At 37.8% G+C, this 21,723-nt stretch overlaps 3 protein-coding genes across 3 annotated transcripts; 1 reads left to right on the top strand and 2 right to left on the bottom strand.

The window, feature by feature from the left end:
* Positions 1-1,101: 1,101 nt before the first annotated feature.
* LOC137949112 (uncharacterized) lies at positions 1,102-5,171 on the bottom strand. The gene is given in 8 exon segments (XM_068795386.1): positions 1,102-1,380; positions 1,486-1,605; positions 1,687-1,806; positions 2,110-2,535; positions 2,538-2,669; positions 2,756-2,815; positions 4,951-5,018; positions 5,118-5,171. Coding segments are annotated over 7 exon segments (927 nt in total). The 5' UTR covers positions 4,954-5,018; positions 5,118-5,171; the 3' UTR covers positions 1,102-1,314.
* Positions 5,172-6,858: 1,687 nt separating this feature from the next.
* LOC137948594 (probable xyloglucan galactosyltransferase GT20) lies at positions 6,859-8,670 on the top strand. The gene has a single exon (XM_068794691.1). It carries the CDS (start codon positions 6,859-6,861, stop codon positions 8,668-8,670), a length of 1,812 nt encoding a protein of 603 aa, XP_068650792.1.
* A 2,994-nt stretch (positions 8,671-11,664) lies between these two features.
* LOC137948765 (eukaryotic translation initiation factor 5B-like) lies at positions 11,665-20,636 on the bottom strand. The gene is made up of 12 exons (XM_068794927.1): positions 20,521-20,636; positions 17,046-20,272; positions 16,839-16,946; positions 16,616-16,716; positions 16,437-16,527; positions 16,117-16,227; positions 15,955-16,020; positions 13,436-13,495; positions 12,792-13,349; positions 12,454-12,573; positions 12,253-12,372; positions 11,665-12,155 (listed from the first exon to the last, which is right to left on the bottom strand). The coding sequence occupies exons 2-12, from the start codon at positions 20,214-20,216 to the stop codon at positions 12,090-12,092; spliced, it is 4,572 nt and encodes a 1,523-aa protein (XP_068651028.1). The 5' UTR covers positions 20,217-20,272; positions 20,521-20,636; the 3' UTR covers positions 11,665-12,089.
* Positions 20,637-21,723: the final 1,087 nt, after the last annotated feature.

Raw genomic sequence — 21,723 nt, 5'->3', positions numbered from 1 at the left:
TCTTTAGTATACAATGACTAAACATAAATTTGAAAACATTTATACCCTAAAACTTCATAACATAAATGTGCTTAAAAATTAAAATTTGAATTCCTATCTATTTACATTCTAGAGTAATCAAGATGTTCTATTTGACTTTGATTCTAATCTTCAATTTTACATTATTCTTTTTTTTAATTTTTCTTCCGAACAACAATCTTCAATATATTTTTGCTTCGGATCTTGAATTGTAATTTCAATGATCGTTCTTTTGTCTTCAACTTTTGGGATAAACCTCATAATATATGTGTTAGAAGGCATGTGTTTAAAACACCTACCCATTTTGTTATCATCAAAATAAAAGAGACCAACATGATTTTACTATTTAGTCAATTAAGCCTTCTTCTTAATTAGAAATTGCACATTGCATTGTTCACCTCCTCCAATTTGAAGTATAGGTATTGCTATTATTTGAGACAACAAAAAAAACAATCTACTTTGAAGAATTTCTAAAATAGCAATAATTAATACAACAAAATCTCACAAGTCTCATAGGAGTTTCAAGTATTTTAATTTTCTATTTAAGTTCAATTATTTAATCATTCTAGGATTTATCTTTAGGAATTAAGACTTGAGTGTTTTAAAAATTAACAGTGGAGAGCCGCCCACATTTGACACACATTCTTAAAAGCTCTCATATTTTGTGCCATCTTTCCCTTCCTTCAAGCCTGGCCAACTAGTTCAAGGAGGCTTTCCGGCTTCAATTCAGGATTTCTCCTTGTGCGAAGATAAGTGTTTGAAAAATCTCATTAGTTTTAACCATCTTCTGCTTGTATAACTCAGCTCATCAGATATGCAAAGTCACTTTTGTCACAACATCACAACGCATCCAAGGTCTGCAGCACTCACAAGGCAAATAAAAAAACACGGCACCACTGGGCATCTTTCCATGTTGAAAATTCTTCAAATAGCTCCGGAAGCTATCTCAATGTCACTATACCCAGTTACCGACCAATTAAAAAAAAAAAGAAACAGAATAACTTACTGCATATTTAAAAAAGAAGAAGCAAACGAAGAGAACTCATCCACTTGCATCCGAAATGCAGCAATCTGGCGAACAGTCCTTGGTCACAGTGGAAATGTGATGCATCCTCCAGAGCCAGCTGAAAACTTACCCTACCAGAAAAGAACTCATCTACTTACAACAAAATCTCGCCCACTGGCCAGATAACATGGGGTACCATGGAGAGAAACTGCACCAGATCAATCTTGATGTCATTTCCAAAATTGAGCAGTTGCTAAAATGATGGCTTCATTAGCACTGTGTCGGGTTCATCATTGTATCTTGAACAGATTCTTCAATTTCACTACCAACCTCCATTCATCATTAGACAAATCTTCCTGTACCAAAAGAAATTAAAGACGAAACACTTAGATAGGAACTGCATCGATTACTCAAGATGAGACAATAATGCTTTGGCATCTGTTTGAGCATGGTTGAGTTACCCGATAATTGGTTTTCAGTACGTCAATTGACCGCCTCGAGATATGACTAACAAGTTCATCATCTATCTCAAAATGCCGGCCAAACATCTTTTGCTGTTCTTCAGGTGTGGCACCAACAATCTGTGGAAGAAATACAGCATGTGGGAAAAACACAAGAAATTTTAGGCGAAGCAGGAAAAAAAGCTTTTGTAAGTTAAGTACCTTTAGGGCAACCTTCTGCCCTTTTTTGGCAATATCAACCTGTTTGTGATTAATTTCTATGGATACTATGCGTCCAATGTCAATGAAATCTCTGGAAGGCACACATACTGGAGTGCCCACCTGCATTCCAAACTCAATTTTTTGAGAGAGCATTCCAAATTCATTCAATAAACAAATCATTCAAAACACAATTACAGTCAATAGTTAATCCCAAATAAAACAAGTAAAGAGCAGCTAAAAATAATAATTCAAATTAATTGATCTGACAAAAAAGCCACACTAAATTTTTTATTTTTTTTTGCAAGTCATCCGAGGTAAGCCGTAGACATATATATTGGATGTCAATGATGCAGATTTTACCATGCATCCATCAAAAAACCACAATAACATATAGCAAGGTAAATCAAGAGGAGCAGAGACAACCTTAGCAAGGTCTTCAAGAACATCAACTCCCAAAACAATTGGGTCTTTCTTGTTGAAAATACAGTTAGGCATAATTTTTAGCACACAGGGGAAGACTGCTTCCTCAGCAGCTTCCTTCTTCTTCTCTTCCTTGAGATTGTCAATATATACCTTAAATTGGTCAAACAAATGATAGATAATATCTGCACAAAATATCTTCACACCCATCTCATCAGCTAGTTCCCTAGCCTTGGGCGTTACTTTAACATCAAAGGCCAAAATGGTAGCATACTCTTTATTTTTTTGACGCATAACGCTGGCATGCATTATATCTTTCTTATGGACAGGCCCAATGCTTATCCCACTAACTGGAATTCTCACATCCGGATTCTTCAAGAACTCCAGTAGTGCTTCAAGTGAACCAAGGGTAGAGGCTTGGACACACACACACCCTCCCCACTCCTGTCAATCCTGCTCATGACAGACTTCATGTCTTGCATTGCAGTGTCCTTGATGTCTTCAACATCGTCACCAGGTCCCACTACATACAAACCTGTTCCAGCAATTGCATGTTCAAGGCCCTGCAGAAGATGAAAGCACAGAAGCGCCTCAACAATACTGTCCCAGACAAATAAAGCCTATAAATGAGATCAGAATCCAAAATTACCTGTGCACTTATCTTCACACCCTGGGCAGCCTTGAATTCCTTATGATGCTGATAAGTTCCCTATGTCAGAAAACCAGAAAATTAATCACAGAAGATGGACCATGTCAAGTTTTGAGGGACTCCTAGCCTAAATTATCAAATTATTTCTTAAGGGTCTCCAGTCACTTAAACAAACTCAATCCACGCATTTGCATCAGATGAATTACAACTTTTTTGAGAAATAAGAAGAATTATACTTCTTAAAGTATTAAATAATTGTATTATGTATTTGCCAGACAGCATTCTTATGCCTAAGATGAATTAAAACTTTTTTGAGAAATAAGAAGAATTATACTTCTTAAAGTATATTACATAATATACTTTAAGAAGTATAATTACTTTAAGAAGAATTTGAAGCCTCCCAGAAATCTCTCATTGTTTGGGACAGTTTCCCCTTCCTATATAATCTTGCTCTTCTGAGCCTATTAATATAACTCGGCATCATTTCAAAAAAAAAAAAAAAAAAGTACATTACATAATTATATTATGTATTTGCCTGCAGCATGTGTCAAGATCTGCAAACAGTGTCTCAGATATGTTAGCTAGAGAAGAGGTAACCCAGTGTCCGTTGTTGTTCCCTTCTCTTGTAACTTAGGAAGGGTTTTCACCTCCCTTTGGCTAGTACTTGAATAAAACCACTAATACAAAGCTTTCAATGTTTCAAGAAAATAGATTATGAAAGTTACTTAATACTTCTCTAATAAAATAGTCACAGGGGAAACATATCTCTTTTTATATTTCCTGCATCACTTATCTATCCTGTTGTGGTACATTTCTTTGGACTATGAATGATTATCAAGAAGGATATGATATCTATTTCCCATCTACTATCTGGACCATTCATTTATCTTCAAGAAAACATGTTATTAATCGACCACAAGGGAAAGGGATATTTTTTACTATTACTATAAAGGAAAGAGATGCTTGGTTAGAAACATGGACACTCCATTGGGTTTAAACCCTAAACTGATATCCACATAAGACAGTCTCAATAATCTCAGCTAACCCAGGAGATAAGAATAGAAGTTGACTTATTTGCCTATAACTCATCTTTTTTTTTTTTTTTTTTTTGAGATAGTAACTTAGCTAGAAATTACTTTCCAGTTAGTGTGGTAAGCTAGTTAAAGCAAGACCTATAGTTTCACACACATTAAAATTGATGATATGCTCCATTTAAAAATAAAATAAAATGGAGCAGATATCAAAATACTTGAAGAGAAATCAAGTTAGGGCAACATTAGAAAATTATAGGATTTCCAAATGCAGAATGAGCTAATTCAACAGATGATAGGAAGTCCTCAAAAGATATTCTTTTGTTGGAGGAAACCTGGTAACTTGGAAAGTAAGAATAAAAGCATGGTAGCAATGTTGAGTGAAGAAGCACAATAGAAGGCCACAAACAATTGGTTTTCATTAACTTGGGTATGTTTCTTATTGACATCTTTAGGATTGTTGAATCAAAGATCCATTGTCATCTATTGCAAGGATCAATCAGCTAACCATACAGCCACAAGTCCAACTTCTCATGAGATGACCAAACATATAAATGCTGTCATTTTTTGTAGAAAATGCTACAGGTAAGAAGTTGATCGCTGCTATTCCAAATCAATTCATAGATATAACCTCCCTCAGACACTAGATTGAGCTTCACTTGATCATATATCTTCCAAGTTGAGTCTAAATGGTATCTATTTGTCAACTCAAGGAGAAGCATTACTCTGAGTTAAGTAGTGCAAGATTAGTTTTGGTGCTTGAGCAAGGAAATGCTTTATAAGTGAATCTAGATGGGCCAGGAAAGACCATGTTCAGTCATTCAAATGAGATACTGATAAATCTCTCTCACCAGATCCCTTAGTCAACAGCTGCATTGGTTAATAGTTGGATGCAGAAGTTCAACCCAAAACCAGCCCATTTATAAATGCAATTCAGTAAGTCAACTCGTTTGGTAAGGTTAAAGATGGCCAGATTTTGCCACCAGAATTGGTTTATGGTAGGCATTCATTGATAGATATGATGTTGCAGATGCACATACTTATGGTAGCAGGCTGGAAAAAGACAGCATAATTTATAACAATCACCACAATATACCAGATATCAGATAAATAGACCATATTAATAACAGTTATAGAAGAAGGGAAGAAAAGATGGTTATATACCATATATACCAAAAAAAAGGCGATTAAAATTTTTTCCCCTCCAATTTCTTCACCTCTTCTCGAAGTTCCTAAAGTAACAATGGGAAAGAAAAGAAAACAGCCATCAGCCGCAAGAGAGGCAAAAAGTGGTTCAGACTCGCATAGAATAAAAGTAAGCAACGGAATACCACATAACAAAATGCCAAAGGGGAAAGGAGTTGGACTTGTCTCGGCGTCAACATTGGAATTGGAGGGCTTTTTGAGGACTAACGGACTGTGATGCCTCGTTCATGGACTGAAAATAAAGCGGAATGACGTTTTTGTTTGAGCAAATCTGCTTGCACACCGGGCAGCTGTTCTTCTTCCCGGATGGGCAGTAATCGAACCACTGCTGGAGGCTGAGAACGGAGAGCAAGACACATATTAGATGAGACACGAAATGATTAAAGAAAAATAACTGGACGATCAGGACTCGAGGGCGGGAAACGACCAGAGCTCGTGAAAGTCCTCTTAGATCTGTCCAAATGAAGCGACATGCCCCAAATTGCTATTCTTCTCGGTCATCGTCCAGTTACACGCCTTCGGCTACTACCGAAAGACAGTACGAGAAAGGCTGGCGACTACGCCTTCACCAAGACCGTCTGTTCAATCTGCTACGAAGACCTCAAGCCCATCCATGACGACCTCCAGGCATAGTGACGGCTTGGAGGTCCTCATGGATAGGCTTGAGGTATTCGTAGCAGATCGAACAATGGTCTCGGTGAAGGCGTCGTCGCCAGCCTTTCTCATACTCTCTTCCGGTAGCAGCCGAAGGCGTGCAAGTGGAAGATGACCCAGAAGAATAGCAATTTGGGTTCATTTGGACAGATTTAAGAGGAAGTGTGGAAAAGCAGTGCTCGAAGCGGAAGCGGGAAGGCTTCGACGTCTCTTTTCGAAGCCAACGGACCGGAAGCAGTGGAAAAATAAAAAAAATAAAAAAGAAGAGGAGAAGAATAAAATAAAGCAAATGAGGATGAGAAGAAGAGGAATAGAAAAGTTGACGACGAGTAAAGGATGACATGTTGTAGTTGTTTGCTCTTCTTATTTTCCTCTATAAAGTTGATGTAAACTTTCAGCGTCCTACAGTGGACAAAATGACTCCTGTTTCAATGAGATCCCTTCCGAGTCAAATTGTAAAAAAATATAGAAATTCCCGAAACCGAGTACCATTAACGAAGGTTGCATTTGCGCGCTGGCAAACCACTACGGTGCAAGTTAGTTCTTATCAGCAGTTACCTCTGGAGTCCGCCATTGACGAACCCAAAAAAGCTACAGTAGAAACCAATAAAGCAATACGTACCGAGTAGTAAACTGTTATTTTCTAATAGAATAGTGATTTATGTACCTTGAAACCGTAGTACATTCTTATATGGAAGTTGATCTAACCATTAATTGAATAATTAGTTTTAAAAACTAATGATAAGATCAACGCTAACGATAATATACAGGTGCTTCTGTGATTACTATAAAAAAACCCTTTACCTCTGTCAAAATCTTGACTCGACGTTGTTTTGGGTGAATACGAAGCAATCAAAAAACAAAGTCAAAGCTCAAAGTTTCTTTTAGTACTGCTTTTAAGTCATAATCCGCCCGCTATTCGATGTTAATTGAAAATGCCAGAAACCTTTTGTTGATGATAAAGAAAAGAAATCACAGCTAGCATGTCCATTAATTAGTTGACATTTAAGCTTGAGAGAGATCTCCTTCTCATTCTTTCGGGTATTTAATACTAATGTAAGCAAATTAGGAAACATAATGGTTGAAATGGAGGGACGTGCAGTCCTTAAAGCCTGGGAGTACCCAGGACGTGACCTCCATTGTCGTCTGTGCCTTCCTGTTAAAAAAGCAGCAGCAATGCAAGGGATTCGGAACGCCTTGAGAGCAATCAATATGACCATTACGGTGGTTCGAAAGCGAGGCTCACAGGTCAAGAAAGCGGTGAAGAAGAGCGGCTTGTTCAATCTTCTCGTCCGGCGATCTATCCCAATTCCACCCGTTATTCTTCTCTTAATCATTCTGATCATTTGGTGCTCTTCCACTTTGTTTTCTATCTCCTTTTTCCATGTCTGCATCTCCTCTCGGAAACTCAACTTATACTGCGTTACTGCCGGAACTCGACCAGATTTCCCAGGAATCCTATCTCAGAAGAATTATGTTGAGAAAAGCACCGCCGCCAACACCACCAATGCCACTGGTGCCGGAAAGTACGAGTATGCCATCACGAAGAAGATTGATATGGCAAGCATCAAGGATGTCGCAGAGAAGGAGAGTATCTCCACCACCACCGCCACCACCACGGATACCATTGCGGCTGCCATCAGTACTACAATCAACCCAGATGAAGTCGATAAGAAGAAGATTACGCATGTGGTCGACAGGATTGATCTCATAAAAGCGGATATTGAGGGTGTGGCCAACAATGTCAACAAAAGCTTAGAAGACGAGATCGTATTTGCGGTAAATACTGTCAAAGAACAACTGCGAACGCTCAGATCGTCATCCACTTCGGGATCAAGAAATGTCACACGATCATGCGATGGAAGGGGTGTCTTTGTTTACGACTTGCCACCCAAATTCAACAAAGATTTGGTTCAGGAATGTGGGAATTTGTTCCCTTGGGAAGATTTATGCGATTACTTGACAAACGATGCCATGGGAAAGCCAATTCCTGCGCTCGGTAAGGGATGGCATAACACTCATCAGTACTCGCTTGAACTGATCTTTCATTCGAGAGTTTTAAATCACCCCTGCAGAGTCTATAATACCAATGAAGCCAATCTCTTCTACGTCCCATTTTATGGTGGGATGGACATCTTGAGATGGCACTTTAAGAACGTTTCGAACGAGGTGAAAGACGAGCTTGGATTGGAGCTGCTGAAGTGGATGCAGAGTCAGAATTCCTGGGCAAGAAATTCTGGAAAAGATCACGTCTTTGTGTTGGGGAAGATCTCGTGGGATTTCAGGAGGAAGCAAAGGGATGCATGGGGGACCAACTTCCTGGAGCTCGATCAATTGCAGAATCCATTGAAGCTGTTGATCGAGCGGCAGCCGTGGCACATGAACGATATAGGAGTCCCCCACCCAACCCACTTCCATCCGCACTCCGACCAGGACATCATCCAATGGCAATCGAAGCTCATCAACTCCGAGCGCAGGCACCTAGTTAGCTTCGCAGGTGGTGCACGCCCAGAAGCACCACTGAACATACGATCGGTTCTGATCGAGCAATGCAAAACCAGCGCCGGGCACTGCCGGTTTGTCGACTGCAAGTCCGGGGAGTGCTCAAAACCCGAGGCAGTGATCGACTTGTTCATGGAGTCAGAGTTCTGCTTACAGCCACCAGGCGATAGCCCGACGAGAAAATCGGTGTTCGATTCTCTGGTTGCGGGCTGCATCCCAGTGCTTTTCGATCCATTTACAGCTTATTACCAGTACCCATGGCACTTACCGGAAGACCATACTAAATATTCCGAGTACATAGACCAGGAGGAGGTGAGGCAGATGAAGGTGGATGTGGTGGAGAGACTCAGCCAGGTTTCCATAACGAAACGGGAAGAGATGAGGAAGTACATAGTTTATGAGCTGATGCCAGGTTTGGTTTATGGAGATTCAACGTCAGAATTTGAGAAGTTTGAGGATAGTTTCATTATATCCATGAATAATCTGCATGATCGAGTCAGAAGATCAATTTACTTAGACTAGTTTTTGTTCATTTTTTCCCCAAACAGTAGAAACAAGAAAAATGAAGAACACGATTCATGGTGTAAACTGTGCAATTCTTTCATTACGAAAAAAATATTGAACCAGTCATGGTTGCGTCCTGGGCAGTAGTTGGCTTTGACGTGTTTGTAGGACACCTGAACGGATTATATGGGAAGAGTCTGTTCAAATTTTAGCCTTAGGTAGTACAAATTCAAAGGTTAAAGATTGTCTCGGAAGGAACTTTGAATCTACATTTAGATCATCGTAGACTCTTCAATAATGAAAAAATGAATAAAAACACAAAAAATCCTAGTAAAATTCTAGTGGTATTACACAATTTGTAGGTCTTCCCTCCTTCAGAGCTTCCCCTTTTCGATTATGGTTAGTGACAGGAAAAAGCTTCCTTCCATGTTCTTCCAAAGTTGTTGATGTGGATCTCTGTGTTCAAGGATGCAACTTTAGTGCAAATTTTTATTCCCTTTCCGTCGAAGGGCAAATATGGTCCTGGGCATCATTGCTCCTTGCTTCACAAAAAAAAAAAAAAAAAAAAATCATTTTTGCAAGTTTCAACTATTTTTGTTTTATGACCCATTTTTTTTATTTTTTGAACCTTTGTCTGATTGAGTACTTATCATTGGGATACCTTGATAGAGGAGATAATTACTACAACTAATTTTTTGTTTCAAACTAGGATTATTATCATTACCTACTAGAATGAGGGAGATAATAGTAGGAGCAGTACAAAGAATTCTACAAGGTGAATCAAATTTAGTCACTTTAGTTACTCTTCTGATTTGATGTACATTTTTTTCTTATCTTCTTTACATATGCAAATTCAGTTTGATTGAGCTTTGCATTATAAGCCTCCATCCAACTCATTTATTATGGATAGACAAAAAATCTATAAGCACTCTCAATTGTGCAAACAAATTAATTAGATAGACAAATGACAAATATGCACACATGACAAAAGAACACAAGATTTTTCTTTCTCAATGTTCCCCTGGTAGTGCTCATCACCCAAGAACCCTTGGTTGGGAAAGTTTTACTAATATGCTCTATTAGCTGAAATTATAACTCTAAAGAGATTCCTACTCTCTTTAAGCCACGTGTAATTCATAATTACATGATTTCAATCTCTCCCTAAAAGCTCCAATGCAAAGACCATTGACACTTCTTTTCTAGAATACAGGCTCTAGAATGCCAATTGATCTAGCTTTAAGGTACTAAAGAACTTCAACAAAGAAAATGTATAAAAATGCAAAACACAAAATCAAACTTACAACTTCCTTTTGGAGAGATAGTCCTTCTCCAAGTGAGATCCAAGTCTCCACATCTTTAAGCACATGATACAAATTGTTTGGAGTTTGATGGAACTCAATGCAACATTTTTTTTCTAAAAAAGGGTAGAATGGGAATTTGAAACATAAAATAATTTTACAAATGTTTGATATGCTAATATCATCTCAATTCTTAATCCTCTACGAGTTTGAAGGCCTATTTATAAGTTTCTCATCCAAACTAGTCATCTTTTGGCCTTCACCAAGAAACTAACAAATACATTAATCGATCAATGAAAAATATGATCGATCAATCATCTGCACTAGATGTATTTTTATGAAACCTTAAGCTTATTGAACAATCAATACATTTACAAGCTCTCAAAATATTAAGTTGATCGATCAATTTTGCTTGATTGATTGATTATGCATTGAATCCCTAGTTATGTAAAAGTTCAAAATGATCGATTAAGACAATGTATGATCGATCATACTTTACATTACTTGCCAACCACACTTTAGATTATCAATAATAACAATAGTATGATCAATCATGTCAATTGCAACTATTCTAAAATGGCTTCTAAGCATAGTAAAAACTGTCCTCTACTATTCTAGCAAGTTTAAATCTTTAGTATGCAATGACTAAACATAAATTTGAAAACATTTATACCCTAAAATTTCATAACATAAATGTGCTTAAAAATTGAAGTTTGAATGACTATCTATTTACATTCTAGAGTTCTCAAGATGTTCTATTTGACTTTGATTTTAATCTTCAATTCTTCATTATTCTTTTTCTGTAAATTCTTCTTCCCAACAACAATCTTCAATGTATTTTTGCTTCAGATCTTGAATTGTAATTTGAATAATCGTTCTTTTGTCTTCAACTTTTGCCATAAACCTCATAATATATGTGTTGAAATACATGTGTCTAAAATACCTACCCATTTTGTTATCATCAAAATAATGGAGACCAACATGATTTTACCATTTGGTCAATTGTGCCTTCTTCTTAATTGGAAATTGAACATTGCATTGTTCACCTCCTTCCAATTTGAAGGTATTGCTATTATTTGAGGAAAAAAAAACAATCTATAATGACGAATTCCATGTGTTGTGGTAATAAAATTGTATATACCCAAAATATCTAAGTCAAGGGGAGTACAAATGAAAAACTTTTTCAACCAAAAAAGATTGAAGACCTAATACTTTTTCTCTTGTAAGTTGAAGTTACAAAAACCAACTTGAAGGGGACGTTGAAGAGCAAGTATAAAAAAGTTTTACATAAAACTCATTGAAAAAATTCTCATTTAGCAATAATTAATACAACAAAATCTTACAAGTCTCATAGGAGTTTCAGGTATTTTAATTTTCTATTTATGTTCAATTATTTAATCATTCTAAAACTTACCTTTAGGAATTAAGACTTTTGAGAGTTTTAAAAAATAACACTGGAGAGTCTCATTTGAAACACATTCTTAAACGCTCTCATATTTTGTGCCATCTTTCCCTTCCTTCAAGCCAGGCCACCTAGTTCAAGGAGGCTTTCCGGCTTCAACTCAGGATTTCTCCTTGTGCGAAGATTAGTGTTTGAAAAATCTCATTAGGTTTAACCATCTTCTGCTTGTATAACTCAGCTCATCAGATATGTATAGTCACTTTTGTCACAACATCACAACGCATCCAAGGTCTGCAGCACTCGCAAGGCAAATAAAAAAATACGGCACCACTGGGCATCTTCCAATGTTGAAAATTCTTCAGGAGCTATCTCAACGTCACTATACCCAGTTACCGACCAATTAAAAAAAATCACTTTTCCCAGAAAAAAATAATTAAAATAAAATAAAAAATAAAAAAGAAACAGAATAACTTACTGCATATTTAAAACAGAAGAAGCAAACGAAGAGAATTCATCCACTTGCATCCTTGGTCACAATGGCAATGTGATGTATCCTCCTGAGCCAGCTGAAAACTCACCCAACCAGAAAAGAACTCATCTACTGACAACAAAATCTCGCCCACTGGCCAGATAATATGGGGTATCAGGAGGGAAACTGCACCAGATCAATCTTGATGTCATTTCCAAAATCGAGCAGTTGCTAAAATGATGGCTTCATTAGCACTGTGTCAGGTTCATCATTGTATCTTGAACAGATTCTTCAATTTCACTACCAACCTCCATTCATCATTAGACAAATCTTCCTGTAACAAAAGACGAAACAATTAGATAAGGAACTGCATCGATTACTCAAGATGAGACAATAATGCTTTGGCATCTGTTTGAGCATGGTTGAGTTACCCGATAATTGGTTTTCAGTACATCAATTGACCGCCTCGAGATATGACTAACAAGTTCATCATCTATCTCAAAATGCCGGCCAAACATCTTTTGCTGTTCTTCAGGTGTGGCACCAACAATCTGTGGACGAAATACAGCATGAGGGAAAAACACAAGAAATTTTAGGCGAAGCAGGAAAAAAAGCTTTTGTAAGTTGAGTACCTTTAGGGCAACCTTCTGCCCTTTTTTGGCAATATCAACCTGTTTGTGATTAATTTCTATGGATGCTATGCGTCCAATGTCAATGAAATCTCTGGAAGGCACACATACTGGAGTGCCCACCTGCATTCCAAACTCATTTTTTTGAGAGAGCATTCCAAATTCGTTCAAAACACAATTGCAGTCAATAGTTAATCCCAAATAAAACAAGTAAAGAGCAGCTAAAAATAATAATTCAAATTAATTGATCTGACAAATAAAGTCGCACTAAATTTTACCATGCATCCATCAAAAAACCACAATAACATATAGCAAGGTAAATCAAGAGGAGCTGAGAGAACCTTAGCTAGGCCTTCAAGAACATCAACTCCCAAAACAATTGGGTCCTTCTTGTTGAAAATACAGTTAGGCATAATCTTTAGCACACAGGGAAAGACTGCTTCCTCAGCAGCTTCCTTCTTCTTCTCTTCCTTGAGATTATCAATATATGCCTTAAATTGGTCAAACAAATGATAGATAATATCTGCACAAAATATCTTCACACCCATCTCATCAGCTAGTTCCCTAGCCTCGGGCGTTACTTTAACATCAAAGGCCAAAATGGTAGCATACTCTTTATTTCTTTCAAGCATAACGCTGGCACGCATTATATCTTTCTTATGAACAGGCCCAATGCTTATCCCACTAACTGGAATTCTCACATCCGGACTCTTCAAGAACTCCAGTAGTGCTTCAAGTGAACCAAGGGTAGAGGCTTGGACACACACACCCTCCCCACTCCTGTCAATCCTGCTCATGACAGACTTCATGTCTTGCATTGCAGTGTCCTTGATGTCTTCAACATCGTCACCAGGTCCCACTACATACAAACCTGTTCCAGCAATTGCATGTTCAAGGCCCTGCAGAAGATGATAGCACAGAAGTGCCTCAACAAATCTGTCCCAGAAAAATAAAGCCGAAAAATGAGATCAAAATCCAAAATTACCTGTGCACTTATCTTCACACCCTGGGCAGCTTTGAGTTCCTTATGATGCTGATACGTTCCCTATGTCAGAAAACCAGAAAATTAATCACAGAAGATGGACCATGTAAAGTTTTGAGGGACTCCTAGCCTAAATTATCAAATTATTTCTTAAGGGTCTCCATTCACTCAGACAAACTCAATCCACACATTTGCATAAGATGAATTGCAATTTTTTTGAGAAATAAGAAGAATTATACTTCTTAAAGTATTAAATAATTACTTTAAGATGAATTTGGAACCTCCCAGTAATCTCTCATTGTCTAGGACGGTTTCCCCTCCCTATAATCTCTCATTTAAAAAAAAAAAAGTATATTACATAATTATATTATGTATTTGCCTGCAGCATGTCTCAAGATATGCAAACAGTGTCTCAGATATGTTAGCTAGAGAAGAGGTAACCCAGTGTCCGTTGTTGTTCCCTCCTCTTGTAACTTAGGAAGGGTTTTCCCTCCCTTTGGCTTGTACTTGAAGAAAACCACTAATGCAAAGCTTTCAATGTTTCAAGAAAATATATTATGAAAGTTACTTAAAACTTCTCTAATAAAATAGTCACAGGGGTAACATATCTCTTTTTCTATTTCCTGCATCACTTATCTATCCATTTGTGGTACATTTCTTTGAACTATAAATGATTATCAAGACAGATATGATATCTATTTCCCATCTACTATCTGGACCGTTCATTTATCTCCAAGAAAACATGTTATTAATCTACCACAAGGGCAAGGGATATTTTTTACTGTTACTACAAGGGAAAGAGATGCTTGGTTAGAAACATGGACACTCCATTGGGTTTAAACCCGAAACTGATATCCACATAAGACAGTCTCAATGATCTCAGCTAACCCAGGAGATAAGAATAGAAGTTGACTTATTTGCCTATAACTCATCTTTTTTTTTTTTTTTTTTTTTTGAAATAGTAACTTTGCTAGAAATTATTTTCCAGTTAGTGTGGTAAGCCAGTTAAAGCAAGACCTATAGTTTCACACATATTTAAATTGATGATATGCTTCATTTAAAAATAAAAAAAATAAAAAATGGAGCAGATATCAAAATACCTGAAGAGAAATCAAGTTAGGGCAACATTAGAAAATTATAGGATTTCCAAATGCAGAATGAGCTAATTCAACAGATGATAGAAAGTCCTCCAAAAGATATTCTTTTGTTGGAGGAAACCAGGTAACTTGGAAAGTAAGAATCAAAGCATGGTAGCAATGTTGAGTGAAGAAGCACAATAGAAGGCCACAACTCAATTGGTTTTCATTAACTTGGGTATGTTTCTTATTGACATCTTTAGGATTGTCCAATCAAAGATCCTTTGTCCTCTATTGCAAGGATCAATCAGCTAACCATACAGCCACAAGTTCAACTTCTCATGAGATGACCAAACATATAAATACTGTCATTTTTTGTAGAAAATGCTACAGGTAAGAAGTTGATCACTAATATTCCAAATCAATTCATAGATATAACATCCCTCAGACACTAGATTGAGCTTCACTTGATCATATTTCTTCCAAGTTGAGTCTAAATGGTATCTATTTGTCAACTCAAGGAGAAGCATTACTCTGAGTTAAGTAGTGCAAGATTAGTTTTGGTGCTTGAGCAAGGAAATGCTTTATAAGTGAATCTAGATGGGCCAGGAAAAACCATGTTCAGTCATTCAAATGAGATACTGATAAATCTCTCTCACCAGATCCCTTAGTCACAGCTGCATTGGTTAATAGTTGGATCCAGAAGTTCAACCCAAAACCAGCCCACTTATAAATGCAATTCAGTAAATCAACTCGTTAGGTAAGGTTAAAGATGGTCAGATTTTGCCACCAGAATTGGTTCATGGTAGGCATTCATTGATAGATATGATGTTGCAGATGCACATATCATGGTAGCAGGCTGGAAAAAGACAGCATAATTTATAACAATCACCACAATATACCAGATATCAGATAAATAGACCATATTAATAATAGTTATAGAAGAAGGGAAGAAAAGATGGTTATATACCATATATACCAAAGAAAAGGTGATTAAAATTTTTCCATCTGTTCTAACTTCCCACCACTCCTATCCTCACAATCAATTTACCCTTATTCAAAAGAAAATGTGATGACAAGTAGACATCTACACAACAGAGCACCAGAAACTAAAATAATTAACTGCTGTCCTAAAGGTATCACCAGAAAGCAGTGTTTCATGTACCACCAATATATCTCACTTACTGGCAAGATATATCAGATTCCATGATAAGCAGGACGAATTAAGGAGTCCTTGTTGAGGACCCTTATAAGGAAGAAAACTATATCACAGTAGGATCCCTCACTTGTCAGGAAAGATATCTCAGATCTTGTACTGGATTTGACATGATCCAGTTCAAGGTCCGATGCCAAATTGTGATTCCCTGAGTGAAAATGTTAGCATTGAACCTTCATAGAAATCTAGTAAATTGAAACCCCAAAGTCTAGTAAATAAAGTCCCCTCACCTTTACTCGAAGCTCTTTCATTGGATGAGGTGTCAAGAGGGCTCTAATGGTAGTAACAATAGGACCCTGAAAAGCAAAATATTATTAATAAGTTGGAAAATGTTGTGTAAACAGGTTCAGATTTTGTGCAGCATTTGGTTGAGATGATCAGCTTTCACTTACCTGCATACCACACACAACAATCTGGTCTCCCTCATGCAGCATTCCATTGACAAGAACAACATCTATAGTTGTCCCCAGGCCTTCAACAACTTTGACCTCTAAGACTGTGCACTGCAGAACAGTGTCCAAACATCAAGAAAGATATGAAGCGGGCACATCAACACAAAATACAGTTAAGAATTATAGAGACACATAGTTAATCATTACCTACAAACAGCTTCCTTTTTTTCTGAAACGTCATTTACAAAAAACACAAAAAACACAAATGACAAAGAAAGTTCAAGGAGAAAAAATGTTCCTCAAATGAAAAAGAATCACACCTCAACTTCATTAGAAAACGTGAGTTTCTTTTCCATGGTTTTCTGTGTCCATTGTACCAGTAGCAAAAGAAGATCTGGAATTCCTTCACCTCTGAAATTATCACAAAATGAACACCTCAGAAATCTAAAGCATATTAGAAAACAGTTTCTTACCACCAAAAAGTACCAAGCATACATACGTGATAGCACTAGTGGGGACAATACTGAATGTCTGCCCCATTTCTCTATTTTTATAGTAGAGCTCTGTGTTCACGCCCTGCTCCATGAACTGTGTGATAATCTGAAATAAAATGATGATAATAACAAAAGAATAAATGGGTAAATAAAATGGAGAAGACATTGGTTCACAGCCTGGCAGAAAAAATAAAATAAAAAACTAAAAGGAAAAAACAAGCAAATTACTTGCTTAAGCCTCATTTTGAATTCATTTTGTACATCAGGGAGCTGTTGCTTCATAGCCTTTACAATAGGTGCGTTTGGAGATGTCTTCCATTGATACAACCTATCCACCTTTGGAACAGTAATAGCATCAGCTAAAAGACCCAAAAAAAGTACCAATCTCTAAATCAACCAAAATTTTCAAATATGCAACGAATTTCAATTTCATACCTTATTCAAGGCAACAATAAATTCTGTATTCCGCATCTTCAAAAGGTTAAGTGATTCGATAGTTTGTGGTTCTAGCCCATGCATTATGTCAACAACCAAAATTGCAATATCACATAATCCTGACCCACGAGACCGTAAATTGGCGAACGACTCGTGTCCTGGAGTATCAATAACCAACAACCCAGGGACCCGCAATTTTGCATCCGCCTTGAGCTCCTTAGTTCTTTCCCTAATGTTTTCCGCCGGGAAGTAGGTTGCACCAATTTGTTGAGTAATTCCTCCGGCCTCTCCCTCCTGGACATTAGTGCCCCTAATACAGTCGAGAAGCTTTGTTTTGCCAGTATCAACATGACCTAGAATGCAACAAATGGGTGAGCGAAGATTATCAGAAGACTTATTTGAGTCAGGTTCAGCTGTCCGCGCATCACGATTCATGGTGGCTTCTGTTCTTTTATCTTGCTTCTCTGGAGCTTGAACTTCTGTTGTTTTGTCCTGCCTAAACGAGGCTTGAACTTCTCTTTCTTTGCCTTTATGTTCAACAATTTGACCTTTCTGAGCAGCAGTAGGAGCTGCCTTCTTGGGAGCCACTTTTACTTGCTCTGCTTCAGGGGCCAGGGCCATATCTACTGAAGCAGGCGGGGCAACACGCTTGGTGGTTGTTTTCTTCATTGTGAGGTTCTCCTCTTCTTCTTCTTCTTCCTCCTCCTCAAAAGCACTCTTAACAGGCAACACAACAACTTTTTCATCATCCCAACTCTTTGCATCCCACTCATCCTCGTCATCATCTTCGTCCACAACTCCATCCTCAGCCACTTCTTCCACCACCTCCTTCACCTCCTCTGCAACTGTATCTTCTTCCACCTTTTCCACTTCCATAAGCTCCTCACTCTCAGGTAAAATTTCCTGTTGTGCTTCTGCCTCCACGACTTCCTCCTTTTCAGTAGGTTCCCCATTAGATTGACCAGCACCAGGCTTTGACTTCTTTCTTTCATATTTGGGCTTTTTTATGACAGTTTCAGAACTGAGAACCAGCCCACTAGCTAGAAACTGATTCCTCATGGCTTCCAATCTGCGGGCCTCTTCCTTCTGTTTGCCTGTCAAAAGTTTACCCTCCTGCTTCTTCTTCAATAACTTTTCCTTTTCTCTTTCTTTTTTCCTCCTCTTTGCCTCCTCTGCCAGTCTCTCTGCCTCCTCTATCCTTTTACGCTCCTCTTCCTCCTTCCTTACCCTTTCTTCTTCCTCTCTCTTCTTCCTCTCTTCTGCCTCTTTACGTCGTGCCAATGCTTCTTGCATTTCTCTCACATGCTTTGGGAGTTTCTTGTCTGAAATTTTGCTCTTCATGTCTTCCATTTTATCTTCTTTAGCTTCTAGTGCAGATGCTGCTGCTGCCGCTGCCGCCTTTTTCTCTTTCTCTTTTTCCTTCTTTTTTTTCTTCTTTTTTGCAGCAGCAGACTCACCAACTTCAGCTTCACCTTCCTTCTCATCTGGAGCAGCCTCATTGCTAACAGCCTCAGGCTGCAGCTGAACCTTCTCCTCCTGCGGAGGGGTCTGTTGATCACCCTTTGGAACAGGTGGATCCTCCCCAAGCTCTGCAAGAATGCTGTCTAGGTCTTCCTCCTCCTGAGCTGTTCTTCCACTCTTTTTCTTATTCTTTTTCTGCTTCTTAAAAGTTTCAACCACATCTTTACCATCTTTGGAACCCACTAACTCATTTTCCATCACTCCCTCATTAGGCTTTTGGTCAGTGTTGTCCTGTACATCTTCCTCCGAAGGAGCTGTTTCAAAAGTAGATGTTCTGGACAACTTATTATTATTGCTCTTTTTAACATTTTTAGATGGTTTATTTTTTCCTGAGAAAGCAATTGTTACAGCATCGCTTTCTTCACCTTCATTTTCATTTTCATCACTAAATGCAACGGATGGATCCTCATCAACAATAGGAAATTTCTTTGATGCTTTGGCAGGCTTCTTTTTTCCAGAGAAGGCAATTGTCATTTCATCCTCATTAACAGAACTAGAGAGGCCCTTATCAAGAGAGGGACTCTTCATAGAAGTTTTGGAAGACTTCTTCTTGCCAGAGAATGAAATTACAGGTTCATCTTCATCTTCTTGTTTTTCTGTCAGATCAACATCCTCCTCAAGAGCATGAAATCCAGAAACTGGAGTCTTCTTAGACGACTTAGAAGACTTCTTCTTACCAAAGAATGAAATTACAGGCTCGTCCTCATCCTCTTGTTTTTCTGTCATTTCATCATCATCATCATCCTCAAGGGCATGGAATCCAGACCCTGGAATCTTCTTAGAAGACTTAGAAGACTTCTTCTTGCCAGAGAATGAAATTACAGTTTCATCCTCATCCTCTAGCTTTTCAGTAACTTCATCCTCCTCCTCAAGAGCATGGAATCCACTGGTGGAAGTTTTATTAGAAGATTTGGAAGACTTCTTCTTGCCTGTGAATTGAATGACAGGTTCATCCCCACCCTCCAGTTTTTCTGCCTGTCTGTCATCATCATCATCATCATCATCATCATCATCATCATCAAGGACCAGGAATCCAGTAACAGGATTCTTCTTAGAAGTCTTGGAAGATTTCTTCTCACCATAGAATGAAATTGCAGGTTCATCCTCATCCTCTGATTTTTCATCCAGATCATCACTGTCCTCATCAAGGGCGTGGAGAGTAGCAAAAGCACTATCAGCCTTCTTTGAAGGTTCTGATGACCTTTTTTTACCACTAAAAGAAACCACAAGCTCCTCATTGTCATGTTTTTCCTCATCTTCAGCTTTATTGTCATCACCCTCATTACTAAGGGCATCAAAAGTGGAGGCAGTAAAAAGGCTTTGACTAGTTCTCTTGGATTTCGGTTTTTTCTTACCAGCAAACAGAATTGGAGCAGCTTCTTCCTCATCAGGATTCGACATTTTATCTCGATCATCATTATCCATAGAGTGAGAATCAGATGTCGGGACTGCTTTCTTACCCTTCTTTTTCCCGGTAAATGCAGGAGCTATCTTTTCCTCATTTTCTTTCACAGAATTCTCCGGACTATGAGCTTCTTCAGTTACAAGGAAGTACTCGTCGTCGTCGATAACGAGATTCTTCTTCTTGGAATTGATCACCTGAGGTGGATTATCATCGTCACCACCACGGTTGGTCTTCTTCTTTCCCATAGGGATTAAATCCTCGATGGCAAATCAGATGCCAGAAGAAAATATTGAAACCCAGCCTGCAAAATCGTCTCGACCGAAATCCTGAGTCACGAATTGATACACTTCAAAAAAAACAGTCCTAACAAACTGAAAAGAAATCCACATGTAATTATAGCACAAGAAAACTTAAAGCCATCGAATCAAAATCGTAAATATAAAAACACACGCACACAACAAAACCAAGGAGAAAGAAAAGACGCCAAGCAAGATAATCCTAGGAAGAAACATGGATACAGAAAAAAGTTCGGAAACATAAAACGATTACCCAAAAACGAGAAACAAAAATTCCTCTCCCACAAGACGTTTCAGGTTCAAGCGGTGAAAGAAAGAAACTAGCACGGATCCAAGTGCTCGCAGAAAACCTTCCGATGAGAGGAGTGACTGTTATTTTATTTTATTTTCCAGAAGAAGAGAATAATACACGTTACCGGGTCGCAGCCGGACTTTAGGGTTTTGGGTAAGGCTGCGATTTGCGCAGTACCAAGATTTGGAAAATGGACCAGTTCGGTCGGTTCAAGCTTTGCCATTGGATAGAGGAAAGAAACCATCCTTACTGCCTTTGTCGGCTATGTCCTTAAATACGGTCAGTTACTGTAGTTTAAAGAAAGGAAAATTACCCATTAGAGTTTAATTGATGTTAATACATAATTTGTAGATCAAATATGTAAATTCTTTGGGACAAAAATGCCCCTAATTCGGTTTAATATAATACTCCGATTTGATTATAATTTCTGTAACCTAACCATTCTTACAAACCAAAACCGAATGGAGCACGACTCCTTTTTCGAGCTAGCATAACTAGTAAAGGTATGCTTCTCTCACTCCCTACCTCTTACATTCTCTCTCTGCTTGTTTTTCTTTCTTGAATCACATTTTTGTGACAATGCCTTTCTCTCACTAATCTCTTCTCTCTTCCTCTTTTGTTCTCGTTTTTATCTTCTCTGTTTATGCTCCCTTCTCTTGTTAATGCTTCTTGTTAAATCCGTAGGTTTCAATCTTTGGATTTTCAAATTGAATATATGAGTGCCAATGGCATAACCCTTTTGGAACATAATCTTTTCTTGAGATACCATGAAATCTTTTCTTTTCTAGATTATAGTTTATAGAATATCAATTATTCTAACTTTGAAGTATTAGAAAACCGCTATTAATGAAACTAAAAAACCAAAAGAGTACAACCTCGAGAGAACCATTTTCCTAATGAGATCCAAGCTTCCAAAATTTTAAACACATGAACTGAAATATATAAGAACTTGATGAAAATTTGAAGAGAAAGTGAATAGTTTAGGCAAATTTAGAGTTTTTCACTTCAAAATGATAGAATCAAAATTTCAAGTCCAAAAACATTCTTACAAAGGTTTGAAATGCCAATGTAAGCTTAACTCATTGTCCTCTATAAATTTGAAACCTTATATGTAAGTTTTCCTGTTAAACTAGCCATTTTTTTATTGTTTACAGAATATTATGA

The sequence above is a fragment of the Aristolochia californica genome, unplaced genomic scaffold (assembly GCF_029961685.1).
Source record: "Aristolochia californica isolate CCGP_79_NKW_82.1479 unplaced genomic scaffold, dmAriCali1.0.hap1 SCAF_13, whole genome shotgun sequence".
Taxonomy (NCBI): domain Eukaryota; kingdom Viridiplantae; phylum Streptophyta; class Magnoliopsida; order Piperales; family Aristolochiaceae; genus Aristolochia; species Aristolochia californica.
The sequence above is the reverse complement of the archived record's forward strand: the minus strand, read 5'-3'. Positions and strand labels throughout refer to the sequence as shown.

Excerpts from the sequence above, each read along its gene's own strand:
- LOC137948594 (XM_068794691.1), top strand. The coding sequence starts at position 6,859 with ATGACCATTACGGTGGTTCGAAAGCGAGGCTCACAGGTCAAGAAAGCG.
- LOC137948765 (XM_068794927.1), bottom strand. The coding sequence starts at position 20,216 with ATGGGAAAGAAGAAGACCAACCGTGGTGGTGACGATGATAATCCACCT. Across the intron at positions 16,947-17,045 it reads TTATTGTTGCCTTGAATAAG|GTGGATAGGTTGTATCAATG; the intron begins GTATGAAATTGA and ends ACTGTTCCAAAG. Across the intron at positions 13,496-15,954 it reads TGAAAGAGCTTCGAGTAAAG|GGAACGTATCAGCATCATAA; the intron begins GTGAGGGGACTT and ends TTTCTGACATAG.